Below are 22,562 nucleotides of genomic sequence, written 5' to 3'. Positions count from 1 at the left end.
TCCCATGAAATCACACTCCTCTATATCAATCTATTGCATCATCCACCCTGCACTAGATTAATATTCTCCCATAGTGGTTTAACCACCAAAGTAAAAGCTGATCCAAACAAGAAACAGCACTTCTGGAAAAGGGAACTTTTTACAGCCTGCTGAGGGAAGTTTGTTCCATGACCCCTGAGAATGCTATATTGTGCACTAATTCTCTCTTAATACGGCATGCTATTAAGAGGACCTTATTGGGGCTGGTGAACGCCCACTCCTTCCATACACTACTTTTGTGAAATCGAATGGGTCCTATTTACTGAGGCCCAGGAGCTCAGGTGAGAGATGGATGAGAAGCCCATAAACATGGAGGGGAGGGGGAAACAGAGACCAAAACATGTAGCTGATGCTTGAGGGTGTTTACAAAAGCAGGCTTCCCTGTACCCAGAATCAATGGCCCCTTTGTAAGACTTGTGCGGAGGTTTCCCATTATTTTCATGAATGTATATAGAGCGAAGCCTGCCACAACATGGGTGCCACCCACTCTACATACTCTACATATGTTAGCTTGAAGCACAGCAGCACTGCAGTCCAAAGCAGCTCTCCCCACCGGCCTTCAGGCAGCCAGCCAAGATCATTCTGCCCCTTCCTCAGCTATCCCAAGCCTCATGCCAAAGAACCAAAAACTCTTTGTGGTACATCACTTCCAATTCCCTTGGCAACCTTCTAAATCCCTGTCTTTGTTCACACCTCTGGGCAGAAAGAAAGGACAATTCTCTTGGGTTGCCCATGGCCATCAAGGGCTCTCTAAACAGTAATTTCAGGAAAGTCCTGGCAGAATGCCCACCTCCAGCACTCAAGCAAACACAGCCAGGAACTTTGTTCTCTCAGAAAAATACACACTATCAGGTTCCTGGGCTGCACAAAAAGCAAGAGAGAGGCAGAAGGAAGAAAGGATCAAGACGGGAGTGAAACAGACAGGTAGGCTTCTTTCAGGTTGATGGCACAGGAGAGTAGGAGGCACCCATTCATGGCTGCTTGCCAAGGGACATGGCTGTATAGGGGTGGGGAACACAGTGATCCTATATATGAAGTGCAGACTCATTTACCAGTGGTACCATCCATGCAGAAAGAAGTATCTGTAGATTTCAGGGAACCTCCAAGTTAGCAAAAGTCCTTTCAGGGTGGGAGGGATACTAAGGAGGGGAACCTAAAACAGCGCAATAAGGTCTAAGTATGCTCAGTGACTGACTTCAAGGTGGAGAGGGATAAAAAACTGAGAGGAGGGAAACTGGACCTTCTCATTTGCACTTACCCCAAAGCAGGTAAATGGGGAGATGAGAAACAAGGGGCTTTATCCTGGTGGTGAGGAGACAACAATGTGGGGGGAGCTGTAGAGCTTGGTCGATTGGGGGCCAATGGGTGAATGACTGGATCTCCATATTTCTCCTCCAACCCTTCCTGCCAGGGACTACCCGGATACAGGAAATTGTGAGCATGATCCAGCATAGAGGAGAGCCTCAGAAATGTGACCAGGTCCCCATCCTTAAACGGATTCCCCTCATAGACCAGTTCCCTCCAAAACATTTCCCCTGAGGTGGATAATGGGTGCTGCTTCAGAGAGACAATGGATGAGAAGTGAAGGGTTTCTTTTTATCTTTTTTCTTTTGATTTTTCATAATGTTTATACATAACAAACATATCTGTTCAAATAAAAATAAAATAAAAAAACAGTTCATTGAACCTTCGGACCTCTCTGCACCCCTCCATGGGTTCTGTTTCTATCTTTTTGTATCTTATTCCTGCATCTTTTACTATAATCTATCTAATACGTATCCATAGTTTCCAAAGTTCATGTGAAGGGTGCAGTGCAGTGTGTGCTCTAGGCAGATCATAATATCTGTTTTAGGAAGACAGTGATGATGCCTGATAAAAATGAGTGTTTACCCTAGGAAACTTCCCAGAATCCTCTACAATCCAGTTGGGATTCTGTGGGGATATGTTGAAGGAAATGATAGACAAATGATAGGAAGAGAGGGTCCCATGTAGACAGGAATACACTAGATTAGAGTAGGAGGAAAGGCAGATAGGAAACTAATTTTTTTCTGGATCATGTCTCCTGCCTACCGTAGGAGACTGGAAGGAGCACTTCACAGTGGCACAAAGTGAGCAGTTTCATGATGCCTGTGAACGGTTATTGGGGGGCAGCAACCTGATCTTCCGCACACAGTTATAAGAACATCTCCCTGCTACCAGTTGAGACTTCCTCCCTAACATTCCTGAAGCGGACATTTTACCTGTGTTCAATAAAATAAGGAAGGAACAAGCTGACACTATGGGGTTCTACCCTTTGTTATTTCTACCCTCAGTACACCCTCTGAATTTCGTGCACACAACTAAATTAGGTCCACTGACTTCAGTAGGCCTACTCTGAGTAGAAGCTGGATATAACCTGCTAGACTGAAGCTTCTTTCATTTGATTCAGTTTTCTTTGCTTCCTTTAAAGTGGGGGGTTTGGGGGGAGGCTGCTTTGCCAAGCCCTGTAAGGTGGGATCAGCTGTCTTGGCTCCTTTCTTTCTCCCTTCCATGTCAATTGACCAGGAAGGGATAAAGAAAGGTGTGCTTTTCAGTCAGTCATAAGTTTATTATTCTAGCCAAGTTCATAGCAATATTATACAGAACATACATCCATGATATAAACCAACAACCATGGTGTAAAAAGGGGGTGGGGAGAAGACTGGATAAATGCTAGGCATGAAATGACTAAAATGGCCTCATAGACCAAGCAGTGATATCAAAGAAATGCTGCATAGCAAATATATGACCACCCAGCTTTTTATGAGCAATGCCCCAAATCTTGTTGATGTTTTCCAGCAAATTGCCACGGAACCTAGATCCTACCTGATACATTTCTACAATTACTAACGACACACAATAACACCTTGGCTGGTTTGAGGTTCATCAGGAAGCGCATTTCAAAGGCAAAAATATATATGCAATAGATCTATATTATGTGTGCAGTATGTAGAAAACTAAGTACGCAAGCCTCAAGTGATGCTTACAATCTATCTTGGGGGATTATGGGATGCAGTCCTTGGATCTTCTATTCACTGAACTGTATTGTGTAATTGTGTAAATGTATGTGTTTTATATGTTAATAAAATTTAAATTAAAAATTAAAAAAAAAAGAACTGTATTAACTCCTAAAAATGTGTGTTTCTGTAGTAAAACAGGAACCAAGGTCCCTTGCCGTAATATGAATCGTTAAAGGGCCCTGCCCCCTAGAGGAAAAGCCGGAGTATATTACCAGGGGGTCACCTGGCCTCTCTGCAGGGATACTTGCTATAGAGGGTTAAAGAACACTGGGTGGAAAATCAGGCCCTGTGGCAGTAGATGCAACACGATATCCTCACATATGAACAGCCGCCCACACATTAGATCACCACACTATTACAAAATCTAAACTGTAACCTCAGAAGAGTACTGGCAGAGTGCCCGCAACTCGCACACCAGGAAGTTCAGTCAGGGACTTTGCTCTCTCCGAAAAACACCCTCTCCAGCTGCACAGAGAGCAAGAGAGAGGCGGAAAGGAGGAAGAAGCTGCTCACAAGAAGCTGCTTCACAGGAGTGAAACTGTCAGGTGGGCATCTCATTTGGCTTCCTTCAGATAGATGGCACAAGAGAGCAGTAGGCAAACATGTGGCTGCCTGCCAACGGGCACGGCTGTGTTGGGGTGGAAAGCACAAGGATCCTATATGCTAAGAGCAGTCTCGTTCACCAGTGGTACCGCCTGTGCCCACAAGAGAGGTATCTGTAAGCTTCAGGGACCTCCAACAGTCCTATAAGGTCTGAGCAGGCTCAGTGGCAGCAAAGCACTGGCTGAATTCAAGGTGGGAAGGATAAAAAAGGAGGAGGGGAAGGGAAACTGGGACGGTGTATCCAGGGAAAGGGGGGTGACCCTGAAGATGGGGAGGCCACTCTGCAACATTTTGATGCAGGATCGACTTATCTCATATTATTTCTTTTCATGCTCCACCAGGTGATGGATCACAAAACTGGGTGGGAAGGTATGGAGCCCATCAAGCGCACAGAGCTGGTGGACGTTGACGGCATCCCTTGCCTCAAAGACACGGCAGATAACTGGCAGCGCCTTTGGGCCTTCAAAGCTCGGCCCGATGACCTTCTCATTTGCACTTACCCCAAAGCAGGTAAATGGGGAGACGAAAAACAAGGGGCTTTGTCCTGGTGGTGAGGAGACAATGTGGGGGGAGCTGTAGAGCTTGGACGACTGGAGGCCAATGGGTGAATGATTGGATCTCCATATTTCTCCTCCAACCCTTCCTGCCAGGGACTACCTGGATACAGGAAATTGTGAGCATGATCCAGCATAGAGGAGACCCTCAGAAATGTGACCAGGCCCCCATCCATCAACGGATTCCCTTCATAGACCTGTTCCCTCCAAAACCTTTCCCTCATGGTGAGTAATGGGTGCTGCTTCAGAGAGACAATGGGTGTGGGGGGGGGAAGTATTTCACCCTCACCTCTAGGTTGAATGTCACCCTCTCGTGTTTCAGGCTTGGACGACGCAGAGGTAATGCCCTCTCCACGAACGCTCAAATCTCACCTTCCAGTCCCGCTGTTGCCACCTTCCTTCTGGGAACAGAACTGCAAGGTCTGGTGGGTCAATGGGTTTAATATAAGACAAAGTTTAGTCCTGGAACCTCTCTCAGTTTCCGTGCTCAGCCCTTGGGCTGTGTGAAACGCAAAGGAGAGGAGAGGGGGGCCTATGAGCAGGTGAAGAGGTTCAATATTATGGACCAGTCAGGTTTCAAAAAGGTTGGGGGCCCCTTTTTCCTCAAAGGGCACTGCTCCCCCAAAAATAAAAAGGAGGGGGCAGAAAGTTCACAAGGTGGAACAAGGGATGTGAGTGGAAGGCTTCGCATTCAGTCTCCCTTCTTTCTGCAGATCATCTACGTTGCCAGGAATGCCAAGGACAACGCAATCTCCTACTTCCATTTCCACCGCATGAACAAGGGGCTCCCAGAGCCAGGAAACTGGGATGAGTTTCTGGAGAACTTCCTCACGGGAAAGAGTGAGTGGAGGATACATAAATACGAAACAGGGAAAAATAAAGTGTGCATCAGTCCGAGCAAGCTTTCATTCCAGGCCAAGACCTTGTTTGATCTCCTCTGCCATATTAGAGAGGGATGAAAGCTACTGGTCCCCACACGAGATACACATTAGCAGAAGGAGGGAATTACTCTTGTTCACCTGCAAAGCTCTGCACTGTTATAAGTTATATATAGGAAAGGTTATGTGAAAACCAGATTAAGAGGGCTGTCCTCTGTTTCAAATAAACCTATGATTGAAGGGCTATCCGCTCATTGTGTGGTTGAAAAACAAAGAGCCATCAAAGGGAGAATCTTAGAATTGTAGAGTTGGAAGGGATCCCAAGGCTCCCAGTACGTCCAGCACTGAGGACTTTCTGGTGGTTCCCTCCCTGCGAGAAGTGAGGTTACAGGGAACCAGGCAGAGGGCCTTTTCGGTAGTGGCGCCTGCCCTGTGAAACACCCTCCCAGCAGATGTCAATGCAATAAGCAACTATTTTACTTTTAAAAGACAACTGAAGGTGGCCCTGTTTAGGGAAATTTTTAACGTTTGATGCTGTATTGTTTTTAATATTTGGTTGGAAGCCGCCCAGAGTGGGCAGGGTATAAATAAAATAATAATAATATCTCATTCAATCCCCTGCAATGCAGGAATATGCAGTGGTCCCATAGAGGGATCAAACCAGCAACCTTGGCATTATCAGCACCATGCTCTAACCAGTTGAGCTATCCAGGCTCTAGGGTGGCTATATGCAGGAGGAGACTTCAGGTAGTTCACCAACATTTAACACCTGGACAGTGACCAGAAGACATGGATCAGATCATGTGGGGACAGATTCCCCCACTACATTGGGGCTCTATTGCATTTCTGTTTCAATTAATTAGTTCTGAAAAGAAGAGGGCAAAAAGTGGTGCCAGTTTGCAGAACATTTTGATGTGCTGATTTTTGTGTGTGTGTGTCAGCATTTCTTCTCCTTTTGCGTCTCCTTGCAGTTGCCTGGGGCTCATGGTTTGATCATGTCCGTGGATGGTGGGAGGCCAAAGAACGTTACCAAATCCTGTACCTCTTTTATGAAGACATGAAAGAGGTAAGCAGTTTACACACACACACACACACACGGTCCAGATGGAGCCTAAGCATGAAGTTGGGCAGGAAAGATGCCCTTTTCTGGGGCCCGGGGGTCAACGAACATCTAACTCAAATTGCAAGCTTATTGAAATGTGGGGTGGGGAGATGGAAGGTAAATTATGCCACCCCCAACATGGTGTCTTCCAAACGTTTTGGACTACAATATTGGCTCAAGGGGAAAAATAGGTATATAGAAAGGAGACTTCCTTAATACCAGGACTCTTTGGTGAAAGAATCCCAGCAGAGATTTAAAATCACAAAATACGCAGCAAACTAAAGCATGGAAATATAGGTGGCTAGACCTTCAAAAATATGCTCTTGAGAGTTCCAAAACTTCCCTCTTCCCCTAGCGTAGAAAAAGTCCACATGCTTGGTAGCTTTAAAATGGTTTACTTACAAACTCTCCAAAGGTCAGATTCATCTGCTTTACCTTACAGCATTCAGAAAAAGAGACTGGTCCCCTAGAGTTAGGCTGTGTCCAGATGGGAGCATTATCTTGCAACCAGGTCATGCTGACCTGATTTTCCTCTGTTTGCAACTGGCACCCACCCCTTTTTCTTACCCAACATATTCATTGCTGTCCTTCTACTTGCTGTCCCCACCACTGGGCAGAGTTTGGCAGAAAATACCTTGGGTATGCTTGTTTGGCTCTCCGCTTAATCACCCCCTTCCCTTAATTAGCTGGCACAGTATTAAATTACAGTTTGCTTTGTGGGAGGCTGTTTTTGTTCTTTTCGTACAACCCTGATTTAACAGAACTGCGCAGGATCTGTAACCATAAGAACAGACTGGGACATCAGCGTGCTCTCTGTGTGTCGGGGTGGGTGCATGTGCTTTGTGTAGATCAAGAAAATTACTTTCTCCCAGCTTCCCCTAACTGATGTCACGAGGGAAGAACCTCGTGAGCCAGCCTAGTTGCTGAGAAAAGAGAGCCGAATCAAATTAGCCCCCTGAAGCTCTTCTTGCTGTTTTTTCTCCAAACCTCTTCAAGAGTCTCTTGCACTCCAGCATTGGAGAGATTTGAGACGGGCGGGCAAGAGGCAGCAAGGGTTGAGTAGAATCAAATCCTTTGTATGTTCTTTTTCCAAACTAAGAGTCTAATTTGGTATTTGGGAGATTGCCTGGGATGTGAGATGGGGGGGGGGGCAGGAAGCAAGAGGCAACAAGGGCCTTTCCTGCCCCATGCCACTTCCGGCTGTTTCTCCCCACTCCAGTACCCCTGATAGCTCTATGTAGCAGAACTTTCTTCTTCTGGAGAACTCTGTGGGGATAAAACAAGAAGTGACCCAGGGCTGATCTGATTCACTTCCCCCTCTCAGCAATGCAACCGAGCCGAGGACCTTGAAGAAGACTGGAGGAAATTAACTATCTGAATCTGCAGCCAGCTTGGCTTAAACTCACCACACATTCCTCCCCGCCCTCGGAGAATTAAGCAGCCCCAGTTTCTTATTGTCATTTCAGAACTTCACACAGTTCCATGAAATAGGATCCCAAAGTGCTTTAAAACTAGGCCTCTGGTCCCCCTGTGAAAAGAACAGCTGTTACTAGATCCCAGGCTCTGTCTAAAATGTAATTTCTGAGGGCCTCAATGTCTAATTAGCATGCATGTCTGGCTATAACGCAAACCAGGCAGTCACAAAGAGCTTCAGAAATAAACACAAAGCATTTCAATAAAGGAAATGAAGAGAAACTGAAGGATAAGAATCCATCCAGCCAACGTAGAATTGAGGGTTGGAGGGTAAGGCAGGTGAGGAGAAGGATTAGTCAGCTGCTGGCCTTGAAAGACAATAATAACATTTCAGTGTTAGAAGGCACTTCATCTAGAAGGCTGATCATCTAGTTGGATATGCTCCCTGGGCATTCCCTCAAAGTATGTAGTGTTTTCAGCCATGAAAGCACTCTGTTGCTAAACTGCTCCAAGTAATTGCTGGGTTTGCGCAGCACATGTCCTGATTTATTGTGGTTTGGCATGCTTGAGCAGTCTGCTGGTGCACACCATTGGCTTTGGGAAAAGAATAGATAGATATAGGGTATAATTTTAAAGAGGAAGAATTCCTGGATGCCTAAATCCAGGTTTGGGACAAGTAACTCTTTGGTGAGAGATCCCCAGCAGAGACTTAAAATCACAAAATATGCAGCAAAATAAAGCATGGAAATATAGGCTGTTAGACCTTAAAATATACCCTTCTAAATTACTTCCAAAGTTCACAACTTCCCTCAGTATAGAAAGAGACCACACGTTTCGTAAGTTAAAAATGGTTTACTTACAAACTCTTCAAAGGTCTGATTCATGTGCTTTTCCATTCAGCAGCAATAACTCTGGTTCTCAAATGGTAAATGTTTCATTTGTATAGAAACACAAATATGGCTTGCTTAAACCACACTGTCTAAGCTTAGAGCATCCAGCTTAGATCTCCTTACTGGTAGGGTTCACATTGTTGAATGGAACAACAAAGAGTTTGGTGACCTAGCTAAGCCTGGCAGGACTGCTTACTCTATGGTCTTAACCCATTCATGCATTAATTAGTTAAGCATGTTGGTTATATGAGGCTGGGTATCCCACACATACTGCCCGGCTATTTCTGCTTTCCTAGAACAAGTGAGAAAACCAAAGCAGGAGGCCTACTGTGATCATGGTTCGTAGCTCTCTGCCAAGCTATGATCACCAGCCAATGTTGGCTTGCTGGTCATGTGCCCAGTTATGGAGCAAAAAAATCACAGTGCCTGCTTTAACCATAATGGGAAGCCAAGGCTTACACATTTATTTATCTCTGTCAAATAATTAGGGAATGGTGAGTTATTGTACCTCATGCTCCTCAATCACAGTAAAGCACAAAAAAAACAGGAAATCTGTTTAATTTTCCTGTGAGAATGTGGCCAATGAGTCTGATATCGTAAGCTTGCAGTTGTGGGCCCCAATCAATCAAGAAGCACAATCACAGCCCAAATATTCCCTGACAACAGTTTCATTTCTTCCTTAGGATCCGGCCCGGGAAATCCGGAAAGTAGCCCAATTTCTGGGCCTACAACTCCCTGATCCAGTTGTGAACCAGATTGTGCAGCATACAATGTTTGAGAACATGAAAGTAAACCCAATGACTAACTACAGCTCCATTCCGTCTTTGATCTTTGACCAAACTGTGTCACCCTTCATGCGAAAAGGTATGTTGTTGTTGTTGGTGGTGGGGATTAGATGCTGAGTTCCAGCTCACATCGGAGAGAAGAGGGGAATTGTGGTACTGGGATGATGGTGAAAGCGTTCAGGGAGCAAACACTTTCAGTTTCAGAATTGCAGCAGTGTTATTGATGTACCACATAATAATAGAATAATTAAGGGTCAGTTCAATAAACTTGCATCTCCACTGTGAGGAAGCTTCTAATTAAAGGTGCAAGAGACTTTTCTGAATTGGACTTGCTTCCTATAGTATGATACTGGTCATGTGGATGGACACTGATGGACAATATCAGCAGTGGTGTGGGAAAACTTGTTTTTGTCAGCTTCCAGAGAACTGGAGGAAAGTAATGCTTTAGCAGCACTGACATGGAGATGATACCCAAGATTGTCATGCAGTGTGTGCTGTAGACAGATCATAATATCTGTTTTAGGAAGACAGTGATGATGCCTGATAAAAAATGAGTGTTTACCCTAGGAAACTTCCCGGAAACCTCTGCAATCCAGCTGGGATTCTGTGGGAGACGTTGAAGGAAATGATAGACAAGCTAATATGGAAGAGAGGGTTCCATGAAAATAGGAACACACTAGATTAGAGTAGGAGGAAAGGTGACTAGTAAACTGGAAGTTTTTTCTGAATTGTGTCTCCTGTCTATAGGCACCGTAGGAGACTGGAAAGAGCACTTCACAGCGGCACAAAGTGAGCGGTTTGATGATGCCTGTCTACGGTTGTTAGGGGACGGCAGCCTGGTCTTCCGCACAGAGTTGTAAGAACATCCTTCTGCTACCCATTGATATTTTCTCCATAACATTCCTGCAGTGGACATTTTGGCTGATTTCAATAAAATAAGCAATGAAACCAAATGGAAGGACCAAAGTGAATTTTGTTTGGGAAACTATGAAACTATGAGGTTAGTTCTATGCAAAGTAGAGTCATTTAAATGGATAGCCATGGCTAAATTAGGTCCAATGGTTTCAAACAGACTTATTCTGAATTGGTTTTAATTAGCCACAACCCATGATCATTTTATTTGTTTCCTTAAAAGAGGGCTGATTCAAACACACTTTTGCCAAGCCCTCTAGGACAGGATCTGTTGCCGATGCTCTTTTATTTTTCTCCTTTCAATGCCACTTGACCAGGAAGGGAGAACGAAAGCTGAATTTTGCAAGCAAACTCAACAGCAACGTTTCTCTTGTATTCTCCCACCCTTATAAAAATCAGAATAGGATGGGGACTGAAAAGGGAAGAGCCCTGCAAAAGCCTTTGTGAGTCTCCCCTCTTTTAATTCCTCAATCTCAAACCAAGAAGCCGTGTTGGGGTTTTCAACAACAGCTACTATCCACAATGGCTCTGCTCTGCAGCCACAGTCGGAGGCAGCAGTACTTCTGACTACCAGTTCTGGAAAGCGCAGGAAGGGAGAGGGCTCTTATGCTCAGATCCTGCTGGCTGGTTTCCCACAGGCATCTGGTTGGCCACTGTGAGAACAGGATGCTGGATTAGATGGGCCATTGGCCTGAACCAGCCGGCCCTTCTTACGCTCCGTAGCTGAATTGGTAGCCGGTGTAATTCTGCGGCTAGAAGAGGCTCTGGTAATCATTGCAACTTTCCCTAGCAGAACAGGATAATGGTGGTGCCTGTTGGGAATTCTATTCCACCCTTTGCTGCAGATTTGTGGATTGTTACATGTCACATGTCTGTTTACACTCCAGCACAGATTGCTGGCGTGAGCGGAAGATCAGAGGGTATCACAACAGCCAGCTGATTTAGGCATTTTAAGGTAGTGGCGTGAGGTTGGAATCAGTGTTCTCCGTTTGCAGATGTCGTAGGGTATCACTACTCAAGCCCACATTAACCTCCACAAAATATATGGCCATGGTGAAATCTGCACAGCAAGGCCAGTAAGCAGCAGACGGAACCCAGTCCTGGAGCACAAGAAACCGGAGGCAAGAGAAAATACCTCACCAAAAAACACAGGCATTCCAGCCAGACCTGACTAGAACAAGCAGTACAGACAAATAGTATAGTACAGACAAACAGTACAGTACAGTGGTACCTCGGGTTACATACGCTTCAGGTTACAGACTCCGCTAACCCAGAAATAGTACTTCAGGATGAAAACAGAAATTGTGCTCCGGCGGCATGGCAGCAGCGGGAGGCCCCATGAGCTAAAGTGGTGCTTCATGTTAAGAACAGTTTCAGGTTAAGAACAGACCTCCGGAACGAATTAAGTACTTAACCCGAGGTACCACCGTACAGACAAACAGCAGTACAGGGGAACAAAAAGGCGCTTTCTGGTAACTGGTGAAGGGAGGGAAGTTGGTAGGCGATTGTACCATTTTTATTTCCTTGCCAGTAAGTAGGGCCAGAGGGACAGCGGAATTGAGCTCATAATTCCTTATTTTCAGCATTTATGCCTAGCCCTTTAGCCTCAAAAGGCTTAAAGAGCAACTTACAAAAATAATTTCTAAGACCAACTTGAACAAAATATGAGGGGTGTGTGTTTAAGCCCCGCCTTACATAATCATTCGCAAGATGTGTCATACACACACCATTTGAATGGCAACAGCTATCCATTGGGGTGGGGCGTGGAGCTGGCCTCCTCAAATGTTTTATTGGGGTGTGTGTGAAGGGAACTTGGCCGCCAGGAGTCGGCTCCTATGTCTAAGACCACCCCTCTGCCCTCAGGCTCACAAAGACATGGCACAAGAGGAAAAATGAATGAGAGGAGGGAGGGGGGGAGTAAGCTCAAGTTTCAACCCATTTCAATGTCGGTTTTGGCTCTCTTTACCTGGGATCATGAGCAGTTCCTCCTCTGAAGCACTGTTCCCACCCGCAGGTCAGATCCAGGAGCAGAGCTAGTGGCAACACCCAGGCCTGGAGGGCAAAGCCACACTCCTGCCACACTCGCACACAGACAGCTGGCATATTGGCAGTTGGGCTCCTCACAGGAGAGGGCTTGGTGGAATTCCCTCCTCCCACATCAGTATTAGTGGCAATCCTGGACATCTTGCCCTCCCCACAAGCACCGTTCCCCTCGGATCAGAGCCAAGGGCAGAACTGTGGACAATGGCCAGGCCAGGAGGAAGGCCAGCTCCTGCCAGAGTTCTTCCCACAGGCGACAGGAGCTCAAGTACCGGTATTTTCTATGTGGCCTCAAAGTGTCTTTTATCAGCTTTTGGGCCAATATGCTAGCTGTGACCATACCTGGATAGGGACAGCTGAGCTACAGTGCTCAGTGCTCAGGTAACCTCCTGCTTAGACAACAGCAATGTGTTGCACCTGGGGCTGCCATTAAAAACCCCCTGGAAACTGCTGTTGTGTCAAACTAGAGCTGCAAGATTATTAGCTGGGAGTGGGGATTTTTAATCACATCCTGCCAGCACTTCCCAGTCTCAAGTCCAGGCCCAATTTAAAGTGCAGCTTTTAACCTACAAAGCCCTACACGGCTTATTTATTTTTTTATTTGTATTTATTTATTACTTTCATATCACACTTTTCCTTTAAGGAGCTCAAGGCAGTATATACATAGTCCTCCCCATTTTATCCTTACCACAGCGCCGTGGAGATCGGTTAGACCATGGTTTCCCAAACTTGGGTATCCAGCTGCTTTTGGACTACAACTCCCATCATGCCTAGCTGGCAGGACCAATGGTCAAGGATGATGGGAATTGTAGTCCAAAACAAATCTCTAGAAGGGCCCAACCTTTAAGGACTTAAATGATGCCGGGTGCAGGTCAGAGTTCTCTGATTGTGCTTTTCACACGGGATATGTGGGGACATTTATCCCACATGCTGGTTACCGTATAGGTAAGGTTAACTTCGTCTTGAAGAGTCTTACCAGGAATAGGCCCCCTTTCAGGAGGCATGCGTATACTTCCACGTACTTCAAAACATGGTATGCCAGCCCAGCTGCATCTGAAGAACCTGAAGCCGAGGGTTGGGGCTCATTCTGCTCAGTGCAGTTCTGGGTGTCTGCCCCAAAGTCCTGCTTTGATTCCCCACCACCACTTTAATCCTCAAGGACACACTCCTATAGTCAACACTATCCTGGAGTCACGGCTCTTGGCTGGATGCCTGGGCCTAGCATGAGAAAAACAGCAGTCAGAAGCACCTCCCTCCTCACCCCTCTGGACTCTGTCATATAAGCAGACACACCTCAGGCAGGTCCTGTACAGTGCAGTTTCTTTCGGAGGCAAGAGAAGAGAGACAGGGGAAAGAAAGTAAAGAATGACCAAGGTTCGTAACTGGAGTAACAGAGTGAAGCAAGTTTTGTTCTTCCAGGGTCAGCAAGTGGTGCTGAAGGAGAGCAGAGCAGAGACAGTGGGGATAAGCAGTGAAGCACAATACTGTGATGGATTTGGGGGGTGGCTAAAACCTATACAATAATAATGGTAGGATTTTTTACTATTTGAAAGGAAGTTTGCAGGCCAGTGGAAAAACACAGGCTAAGCTTCCTTTCCAAGCCAGGTCCTCGTCTGGGATATTAGACATGACTAAAGGTGTTGATGGCCCACCTGAGAGGAATTCTTGGACCTGGACAGACAGAGGTTGCCATGGTGATGGGGTTTGTGTTTGAGGTGTCAGGAAAATAGAGTACAGTGGTACCTCTGGTTAAGAACTTAATTCGTTCTGGAGGTCCGTTCTTAACCTGAAACTGTTCTTAACCTGAGGTACCACTTTAGCTAATGGGGCCTCCCGCTGCCGCCGCACGATTTCTGTTCCCATCCTGAAGCAAAGTTCTTAACCCGAGGTACTATTTCTGGGTAGTGGAGTCTGTAACCTGAAGCGTCTGTAACCTGAAGCATCTGTAACCCGAGGTACCACTGTATTGAGAGCAAGGTGTCCTAGGAAGAAGAAGGGGGCAAAAATGGCTGGGATGCATCTCGGGCAGGCTGGCTGGAGTCTGGCTAGGAGAGATGCCTTTGATTCCAGGGCTGCACAGCTGTGGGGAACAAGCCCCTCTTGAAATGACCGCACTATATTATTCCTGTTGCTCCATTAGCAGGCGATGGGTCTCGAATCTGAGCTGGAAGGTCTTGACCTGAAGTCCGAGCGTCGTCCAATGCTGGTGGAAGTTGAGGGAGTCCCTTTGCTCAGAGAAATGGAAGAGAACTGGGATCAACTGAAAGGCTTCCAAGCGCGCCCTGACGATCTTCTCATCTGCACTTACCCCAAAGCAGGTAAATGGAGAGAAATCACATGGGGATGGGAAAGGGGAGACCAAGGGCTACTGGCTTCAGCCTAAGCAGATTTTCTTTGTTGCTATCCACACCTCGCTGGCAGGGACTACATGGATGCAGGAAATTGTGTACATGATCCAGCAAGGAGGAGACCCCCAGAAATACGTTCAGGTGCCAATCTACCTGCGGAACCCCTTCATAGACCTGTTTCCCCCCGAGCCCGTACCCTCAGGTGAGTAACAGGCACTGATTCAGGGAGAGGATAGGAAGGGCAAAGACTCTCTCAGCGCCAGGTTGTAAGTCACCCTCTGCTTTTGCAGGCTTGGAAGTGGCGGCAGGAATGCCCTCTCCACGCACGATCAAATCCCACCTCCCAGTCCAGCTCCTGCCGCCTTCCTTCTGGAAACAAAACTGCAAGGTCAGAAGAAGTTGGGCGATGTAGATGGCTTAATAGGAGCTGAGATTCCACCCTGGGTTTCAATTTCAATTTCCGGGCTCAACCTTAGAAATGCAGGAAACTGCCTTATTCAGACCATTGGTCTACCAAGTCCACACTGACTTCGACAGACAATACAAAGGGTGGTGATATTATAGCACAATGCAAAGTCACAGAAAAATATATCACCGAGGACAAGTGCTCTACAAGAAGGAGTACAGTATAGACAAGCAGACAAATGCTGTTCCGGTAAACTCAGCATTTCTTTCCACAAAGGGACTTAATCACTGAGCTGTACAACAGCGTCCGGGTCTTGACGTATGAGTTGATGTTACTTCTGTCAAATACACAAGTGATTGTAAAGAAAAAGTCTATGTCTATATTTGTCTGCTTGCCTATACTCCTTATTGTGGAGCACTTGTGCATGGCGATATATTTTTTCTGTGACAATCCACACTGAATAGCAGCCTATATCCAGGGTTTCAAATAGTGGTCACTCCCAGACCTACCTGGAGACGCCAGGAATTGAAACTTGCACGCAAGGAAGATGCTCCACTGCTGAGCTACACCCCTTCTGCCTCGGGACCAGTGATGCAGCCTAGGGAACAGCCAATCTGAAGGTTGGCAAGCTGTTTTTGTCTGCTAACGTTATCAGGAAAACAGTACAGAAAATGTGAAGCATGGAATGGTAGTTGTCATGGGGAGAAATGCTCAATTGTATGCATTGCAACTGAAGTGATACACATGAGCATCTTAAGGAGCTTCGTTAGATCATTATGTGTAGGGTCTAAATTACCTACCTGCACCACTGCCTGGAAAATGTAAAGCTAAAATAAAAAGAGGATGCCTCTAAACATGTTCAGAATGCAAGCTTAATCTGATCCTGCATTAAGCCTGTTTGCAGTGCTAGATTCTGCTTCAGAATATGCGAGATACAAGTGAAGGAGTGCCTCTGAGCATTAGCAGAGTGCCATCAGTGCAACTCCTGCTCCTCACTCATAGTGGTGTGGCCAAGCTGAGTTTGTGTCTTCAATATGGCTTTGTTGTAGATTTAAACATACTGATCTAGCTATAATTCTCATTCAGTTCACGGGGACTTATTTCTGAGTAGACACGCCTAGAACTGTTTTGCGAAAGAACAGAGCACTACAAAAAGCGGGAAGGCGAGGTGATTCGTATGGACTGGAACAGTGCAGAGTAAAAGGCTTGTGACTAGGACTCCTGGGTTCTCTCTTGACCCACAGATCATTTATGTGGCCAGGAATGCCAAGGACAATGCAGTCTCCTACTTTCACTTTCACCGCATGAACAAAATCCTTCCAGAACCTGGAACGTGGGAAGAGTTTATTGAGAAATACATTGCAGGGGGAGGTAAGTGGAGACTAGAGGACAAGAACAGAAGAACAGACACTCCTTTTCAGGAGGCCTGCCTGTTCTAGCAGAGTTGTATCTGTGTAAATACTACTGTTTACTCCAGCTCCAGCATGCTCTCAGTCAGGGCTGAATCTGGGCTTTCTGTCACCCGGGTCAAAGACCCAGTTTGCCACCCCTCCCCCTGGATGCATGCAGACACCCACCCACCCACACCCCTCAACACATTTAATCATAAAGGGCATAAAATGTCGGCAATATACTGGTATCATTTGAATACAAATGAATCCTAAGAAGTATTATGACTATACAGTATGACCAAAGGGAAAAAGAGCATCGCTTCCAATAAAAGCAAATTGTTAGTCAAAAATAGAACTTTGAGGGTCACAGGATCATTGAAAGACTGCATTTCCATAAGATCAGCCAAGACCCTCTGGTTTTCTTAAAAAATTTTTTGTCTCTTTGAGGCTTTTTGCCACACACCCCTCTTCTTGGTTCTGTGCAAACCCTTTCAAGGAGTTTTGACATGTAAATTTACTAGCAAGTAAGCTTCAACAACATTCCTTTCCATTCTATTTTTGTTTGATTACTCATTTCAGGAAATGATCATTTTGTAGTCATTTTAGGTTCCCTGTAAAGTGAAGAAATGCTTTTTGTGAGACTAAAGTAGAAAGTGCCCTTCCATTACAACCCTAACACAGCCGAGCTGACCAGAACTTGCCAGGGAACTGCCTCTGGCAGGAAAATTTCTCACACACCCCTTACTTTCCTGTGTGTAGATCATGTATAGCCTGTAAAATGACTCATCCTTAGCTATATAAGCACAGTCCAGGTTCTGAAGGGATCATAGATTCATAGAATTGTAGAGTTGGAAGAGACCCCAAGGATCTTCAGTTGGATTCTCTTCCTCAGTTTCCCACCCCTCTCTCAGTCACTCTAGAATTTCCTTCTCACACAGTAGCAAACCCACAGGGGATCCTATCTTATGCTTCACTGGGGAGAGCCACGCAACCTCTCCAGATCTTCCAACTCTCCCTCTCCCTGCATCTTGTTGTAAATCAGCCTTTTCATCTTTCTCTCTGGCTGAAGCCCAGACATGCTGGGAGCCTCAATGGCAACCCTCTGGAGGCTTCACCCAGGGCAGAAACCCTGGCTAGACCTCCCCACCCCCAGCTACGGCTTTGCTCTCAGTGTCTGCGGCGTCTGAAGCTGTATACACCTAATTTGAAAATGTAAGCCACCTTTAAGCTGAAGTGTGACCATTCGTGACAGCTATTGCACATGTACGTACGACAGCTTCATTGAACAGGATTTGGTGGAGGGTGAAACCAAGGAGAGCCCAGATAGGTAATGCGCATTGGACAAATACATTCCTGCCCAGTCTCTGGTCTGTATAGCAAGGTAAGAAATGCACCTTGAAATGCAGCGGGGGTTAAAAGACTTTGCTGCATTTTAAGCTGCTAAAGTGTACATAGGTTAAGTCTTCTAATACAGGAAGAGAAATGAGATTATTGGTTAGTGCATAGGATGGAGAGTCAGAAAAATCCTCTGAAGCAAGCAGGCAAGTCATGTGAACCTGCAAAGTTATTTGCTGTTGTTTTTCCAGCCATGGGGAAAGTTACACTATGTGGAAGAGGCGGACACAGGTCTGGGCACCATGCTTCACTCTCTAACCCAGGGGTAGGCAACCTAAGGCCCGTGGGCCAAATGCGGCCCAATCGCCTTCTCAATACAGCCCGCGGATGGTCCAGGAACCTGCGTGTTTTTACATGAGTGGAATGAGTGCTTTCATTTCAAATGTGTGCTTTTATTTGTGGGGCATTGGAATTTGTTCATTCTCCACCCCCAATATATATATATATATAGTCCAGCCCACCACATGGTCTGAGGGATGGTGGACTGGCCCATGGCTGAAAAAGGTTGCTGACCCCTGCTCTAACCCTTCGGTCTATTTTTTAGTGACATACGGCTCATGGGCCAACCATGTTCGTGGATGGTGGGAGGCCAAAGAACGTCACCCAATTCTGTACGTTTTTTACGAAGACGTGAAAGAGGTAAGAGGCAACATACACATAAGGCTGTAGGTTCCACTAAGGAGATTATTTGCACTAGAAATGCTTTGAAGAAATATTCTGACGCCGTGGGCTTCTGGCAGCAGGGCCCCAAAAGAGCGAGAAACAAATTCAGTGAGCATAACATAACTGACTCCAAGTCATAAGGAGCCAGATTCCATCTTGTGGTAAAATGTATTTCATCTCGCAGGCAATCCCTGGGGGTGAGGAGAATTCACAGAATCATAGAGAAGTAAATAATAGGAATAGGAATAGGATGTCCCTATTTTCATCAGGGAAATGTTGTGCTGGTGGTGCTGCTGCTAGAGACCGTCAAGGAAGGGGTCACTTTCCCAAGTCCTCCCTCCAAGCTTCTAATCAATCACACGCAGGGACTGAATGGGTTACCAGGCTTTATTGGCTTCTTCTCTGGTAGTACCAGCTACAGAACATCAAACAGCAAGTCTAAAACACAGCGTGTTCTCTCCCTCCCCCAGCAGGTTAACTCAAAGGTTTATAGGGGCTAGGAATGCTGTCAACCAGCCAGCCCCATCACATGCTCCCACTTTGGGAACTAATTGTTACCACCTGCCTGAGGGGCCCCACCAAGCGGTCCCTGCTCACAGGATCACGACTTCACAACAGAGACTGCCCGGTTGGCGCTGACCCATGACAGGGTCTTTTTAGTGGTAGCTCTCTGTGGAATGCCCTCCATAGTGAGGTGGATCTGTTTCCCTCATTACTGACTTTCAGGAGGAATTTAAAAACATTTCTGTTTATGCATTTGATGGCTGAAAGATACTGTTCTGGGCAATCCTGAAATCACTGCTTTGAGAACATTTTTAACTGTTTGGAGAATGCTTTTTTTAAAAAAAATTATTGATGTTTTTGCCACCCTGGGCTCCTTTGGCTTAAAGTGGGATTATTATTAGTAGTAGTCACTAAATTTAATGATGATGCTGTTGATGATGATTTAGGAATACTAGATTTCTAGATGAACAAAACCTGATTTACCACACCACCCATCACAACTCTTTTCTTTCTTTCTTTCTTTCTTTCTTTCTTTCTTTCTTTCTTTCTTAACTGCTGTTGCTTCTTCTTTTTTCATGATGATGATGATCATGACAAAGTAATGATCATAAATATATAAGAATAAAAATGTGCACCACACCACCAAGACCATTCCATTGTAATTATCCAACCTCCCAAAATTTCAACACCTCTTGCGATGGTTTGCCCCTTTTTGTTTTAACAGTACAAATTCTACAAACACCTTCCATATTTCCTTGAAATCATTTCTCCTGCACATTCCCTGTCTTACCTTAATGACACATGTTAATTTATCATTAATAGCTATATCCCACATCTCTTTATACCATTCCCCCATTTTATATTCTGCTTGCCCCTTCCATTTCCTAGCTATCATAATTTGTGCAGCTGTCAATAAATTTGTAAGCAAGTCCTTCATAGCCTGCAAACCTTCCACCCCATCATAAATTGATAATAATGCTACCTCTGGACTTTTGGTCAGCTTTAATCCAGTGATTTGTGTTATCTCCTTCAACACCCTTTGCCAGAAAAAAAAAATCATATTTACACCCCCACCACATGTGAACATAATTCCCAGTTGCCTTTCTTTTTCTATAGGATCCGGCCCGGGAAATTCAGAAGGTAGCCCGGTTCCTGGGAATAGAGCTACCAGAATTTGTTCTCAACCAGATTGTGCAGCACACAGATTTTGAGAACATGAAAACAAACCCAATGACAAATTATACCACCTTCTCTTCTGCCTTCCTGGACCAAAGCATCTCGCCCTTCATGAGAAAAGGTGGGAACCAAAGACCCATCTGACAGGAGGGGGGGAAAGGGACTGATAGGGGCAACAGTGAAAGCAAGCAGTGCACAATCACTTTCAGTCAGGGGTGTGTTATAAGAATTTTAAGGTCTTATATATAAAAAATAGATGTTCATAAATGTACCAAGCAAACACATACAAATATGTAAACCACATGTCTGAAACCCACAGAAAAGCCCTGAAACCATTTTCTCTCTTCCAAATTGACCTCAAATATTTCTCTGCAAGGTCGAAGGAAATGGGGAGCCTTCCCATTGTCTCTTTGCTCACAAATCCTGTCTCAAGGGCACATTTAAGATGTGAAAAGGGTGAGTCTGTGACCTGTCACCTGGATTCAGGAGTTGAGTAGTTATCATAACAAAAGAGTGGCCAGGATGCCCAGGTAATCCAATCAAGTAACCTAGCAGACAGGAGAATAAACAATGCACTCAGATTTCTGTTGTAGTCCGCCCCTTCTCTGATGTATTAAGGGGGTGGTCTTGGGCTACACCCCTTCTGTGCTGTAGGTATGATGTATCTGGGGGGTGGTCTTGAGCTACAGGGTGGGCAATTTCACAGTCTATATAAGGGCAGACACACCTTTGTTCTTGGTCCTCCTCCTCTCTCCTGCGTGTGGGGTGAGCACCCTGTTGCAACAGCTTTAATAAAGATCAGGCTTATAGCCGCTTTGCTGCCGTATATCCTGGTCTGGTCTCAATTTCCTAACTGGTTTGAGCCTTAAAAGGTACGCTCTCTCCAAAGGTCCAGTCTTCCTTAAGAAGTTGAACCCCTTGTAGGGACCCCTCAATATTCTTATTTCAGGTGCCAACTTGAATAAAATATTTGGGGGGCAGGTAAGTCATGCCTCACATAATTGATTGCATGGCATGGCACGGCATGGCACACACGCACACTTTGAATGGCAGTGCCCATCAGACTTTGGGGATGTGGCCCTTTCATTGGCTAACCCCCCCGGGGGGGGCTACTTGGTGCCCTGCATTCAGGGTAGTTCAGCAATATTATGAAATAGCTATTGGAAGTGACTACCTTCAGAGATTTTGGGAATGTTGAAAAGGGAGATGAGGATTGTGCTTCATTGGGGGGGGGGGTGGATGTTGATCCTGTCCCTTAGCCAGTCAGCTGCTAGGAGCTAACGGTTGGGAGATAAATGTAGCCCTCCCATCACTCACCACTGTTCTGTCCCATGATGCTCAATCCGCCTCAAAAAGTAATAGCCAGGAATTTGCTTTCAGGTATAAGCGGGTAAGAAGGACCGTGCGTTTAAGATTGTAAAATCTTCAACATGTTTGCCTCCACACAACAACCCTGTAAAGTGGGTCAGTATTTATCACTCCTAATTTCCAGTTGGAGTACCGGAGCTGAGAGATGGTGAAAGGCTCAAGGCCAAACAGTGAATTCATAACCGAAGTAGGAATGACACACCAGCTCCAAAATGAAATGTACAGCTTGCAGGAGGGAGATTTTTACTTCAGGCAGAGAAACTATTGGGCCAGTAGTCCCTCACATCAGCCAAAGGTTTGCCCTAGACTACTTCCCAGAATCCTGTGCAAGAGTTCCTGAGCAGATTTACGAAGTTGAGGAAGGGCTCCCTAAACGGAGAAAGTTTGAAATCTGCTGAGTTAAAAGAAAAAGAAAAGAAGATAGGAAAACAGATGGTTGAAGGGATGTTAAACAGCTTAATTTTTTCTGGATTGTCTTCCCCACCTGCAGGAACCGTAGGAAACTGGAAGGAACACTTCACAGTGGCTCAAAGTGAACAGCTAGATCATGTCTGTGCCCAGTTATTAAAGGGCAGCGACCTGACCTTCCGCACACAGCTGTAAGCATCTCTCCAGGCCTCACAGAGAGACTTTCAGTCTTTCGACTGAAGAGGAGCTGAATAAAAGATCCATACTGATAAAGGGAAAATCTCTTTGTTATACAATACTACTGATTGAGGTGTTGTTTCTCAGACAGCTTTTAGATTGTTGTTGTTGTTATTTTACAATCAAACAGTGTATAAATTTAATGAAATAAATAATTAAACCAGCTCCACACCGATTGGAGTCCTTAAGCCATTCCTAATTCATGTCCAGCAAACGTGTGAACAGGGGTGGATCTTGGTAATATGCCACCCTGTGTGAGGCCATTTGACACCCTCGCCACAGCCCTCAAGGTGCCTGCTAGGACTTTGGGAAGGGGGCTCGAGGCTCTGATGGGGTCCTAGAGCCTTCCTACCCACTTCCCAACCCCTGTTGGTGTGTACACAAACAGAAACGATTCTGAAACTAACGAAAC

The 22,562-nt window shown here is 45.6% G+C and overlaps 1 protein-coding gene across 1 annotated transcript; it reads left to right on the top strand.

Moving 5' to 3' along the window:
- The first annotated feature begins 3,994 nt into the window (after positions 1 to 3,994).
- On the top strand, positions 3,995 to 22,325 carry LOC307201617 (uncharacterized protein). Its single transcript, XM_079950896.1, has 16 exons — positions 3,995 to 4,190; positions 4,331 to 4,459; positions 4,557 to 4,654; positions 4,948 to 5,074; positions 6,084 to 6,178; positions 9,201 to 9,381; positions 10,050 to 10,158; positions 13,126 to 13,199; positions 13,542 to 13,612; positions 14,395 to 14,572; positions 14,676 to 14,804; positions 14,893 to 14,990; positions 16,253 to 16,379; positions 18,339 to 18,433; positions 20,078 to 20,258; positions 21,996 to 22,325. Exons 1-16 carry the CDS (start codon positions 4,010 to 4,012, stop codon positions 22,106 to 22,108), a joined length of 1,986 nt encoding a protein of 661 aa, XP_079807022.1. The 5' UTR covers positions 3,995 to 4,009; the 3' UTR covers positions 22,109 to 22,325.
- The last annotated feature ends 237 nt before the right edge of the window (positions 22,326 to 22,562 follow it).

The sequence above is a fragment of the Podarcis cretensis genome (assembly GCF_951804945.1).
Source record: "Podarcis cretensis genome assembly, chromosome: 13".
Classification (NCBI taxonomy): domain Eukaryota; kingdom Metazoa; phylum Chordata; class Lepidosauria; order Squamata; family Lacertidae; genus Podarcis; species Podarcis cretensis.
The sequence above is the reverse complement of the archived record's forward strand: the minus strand, read 5'-3'. Positions and strand labels throughout refer to the sequence as shown.

Coding starts and splice junctions, on each gene's coding strand:
- LOC307201617 (XM_079950896.1), top strand. CDS start 4,010: ATGCTCCACCAGGTGATGGATCACAAAACTGGGTGGGAAGGTATGGAG. Junction 10,159..13,125: donor CTGGTCTTCCGCACAGAGTT/GTAAGAACATCC, acceptor TGCCGGGTGCAG/GTCAGAGTTCTCTGATTGTG. Junction 20,259..21,995: donor CTCGCCCTTCATGAGAAAAG/GTGGGAACCAAA, acceptor CCCCACCTGCAG/GAACCGTAGGAAACTGGAAG.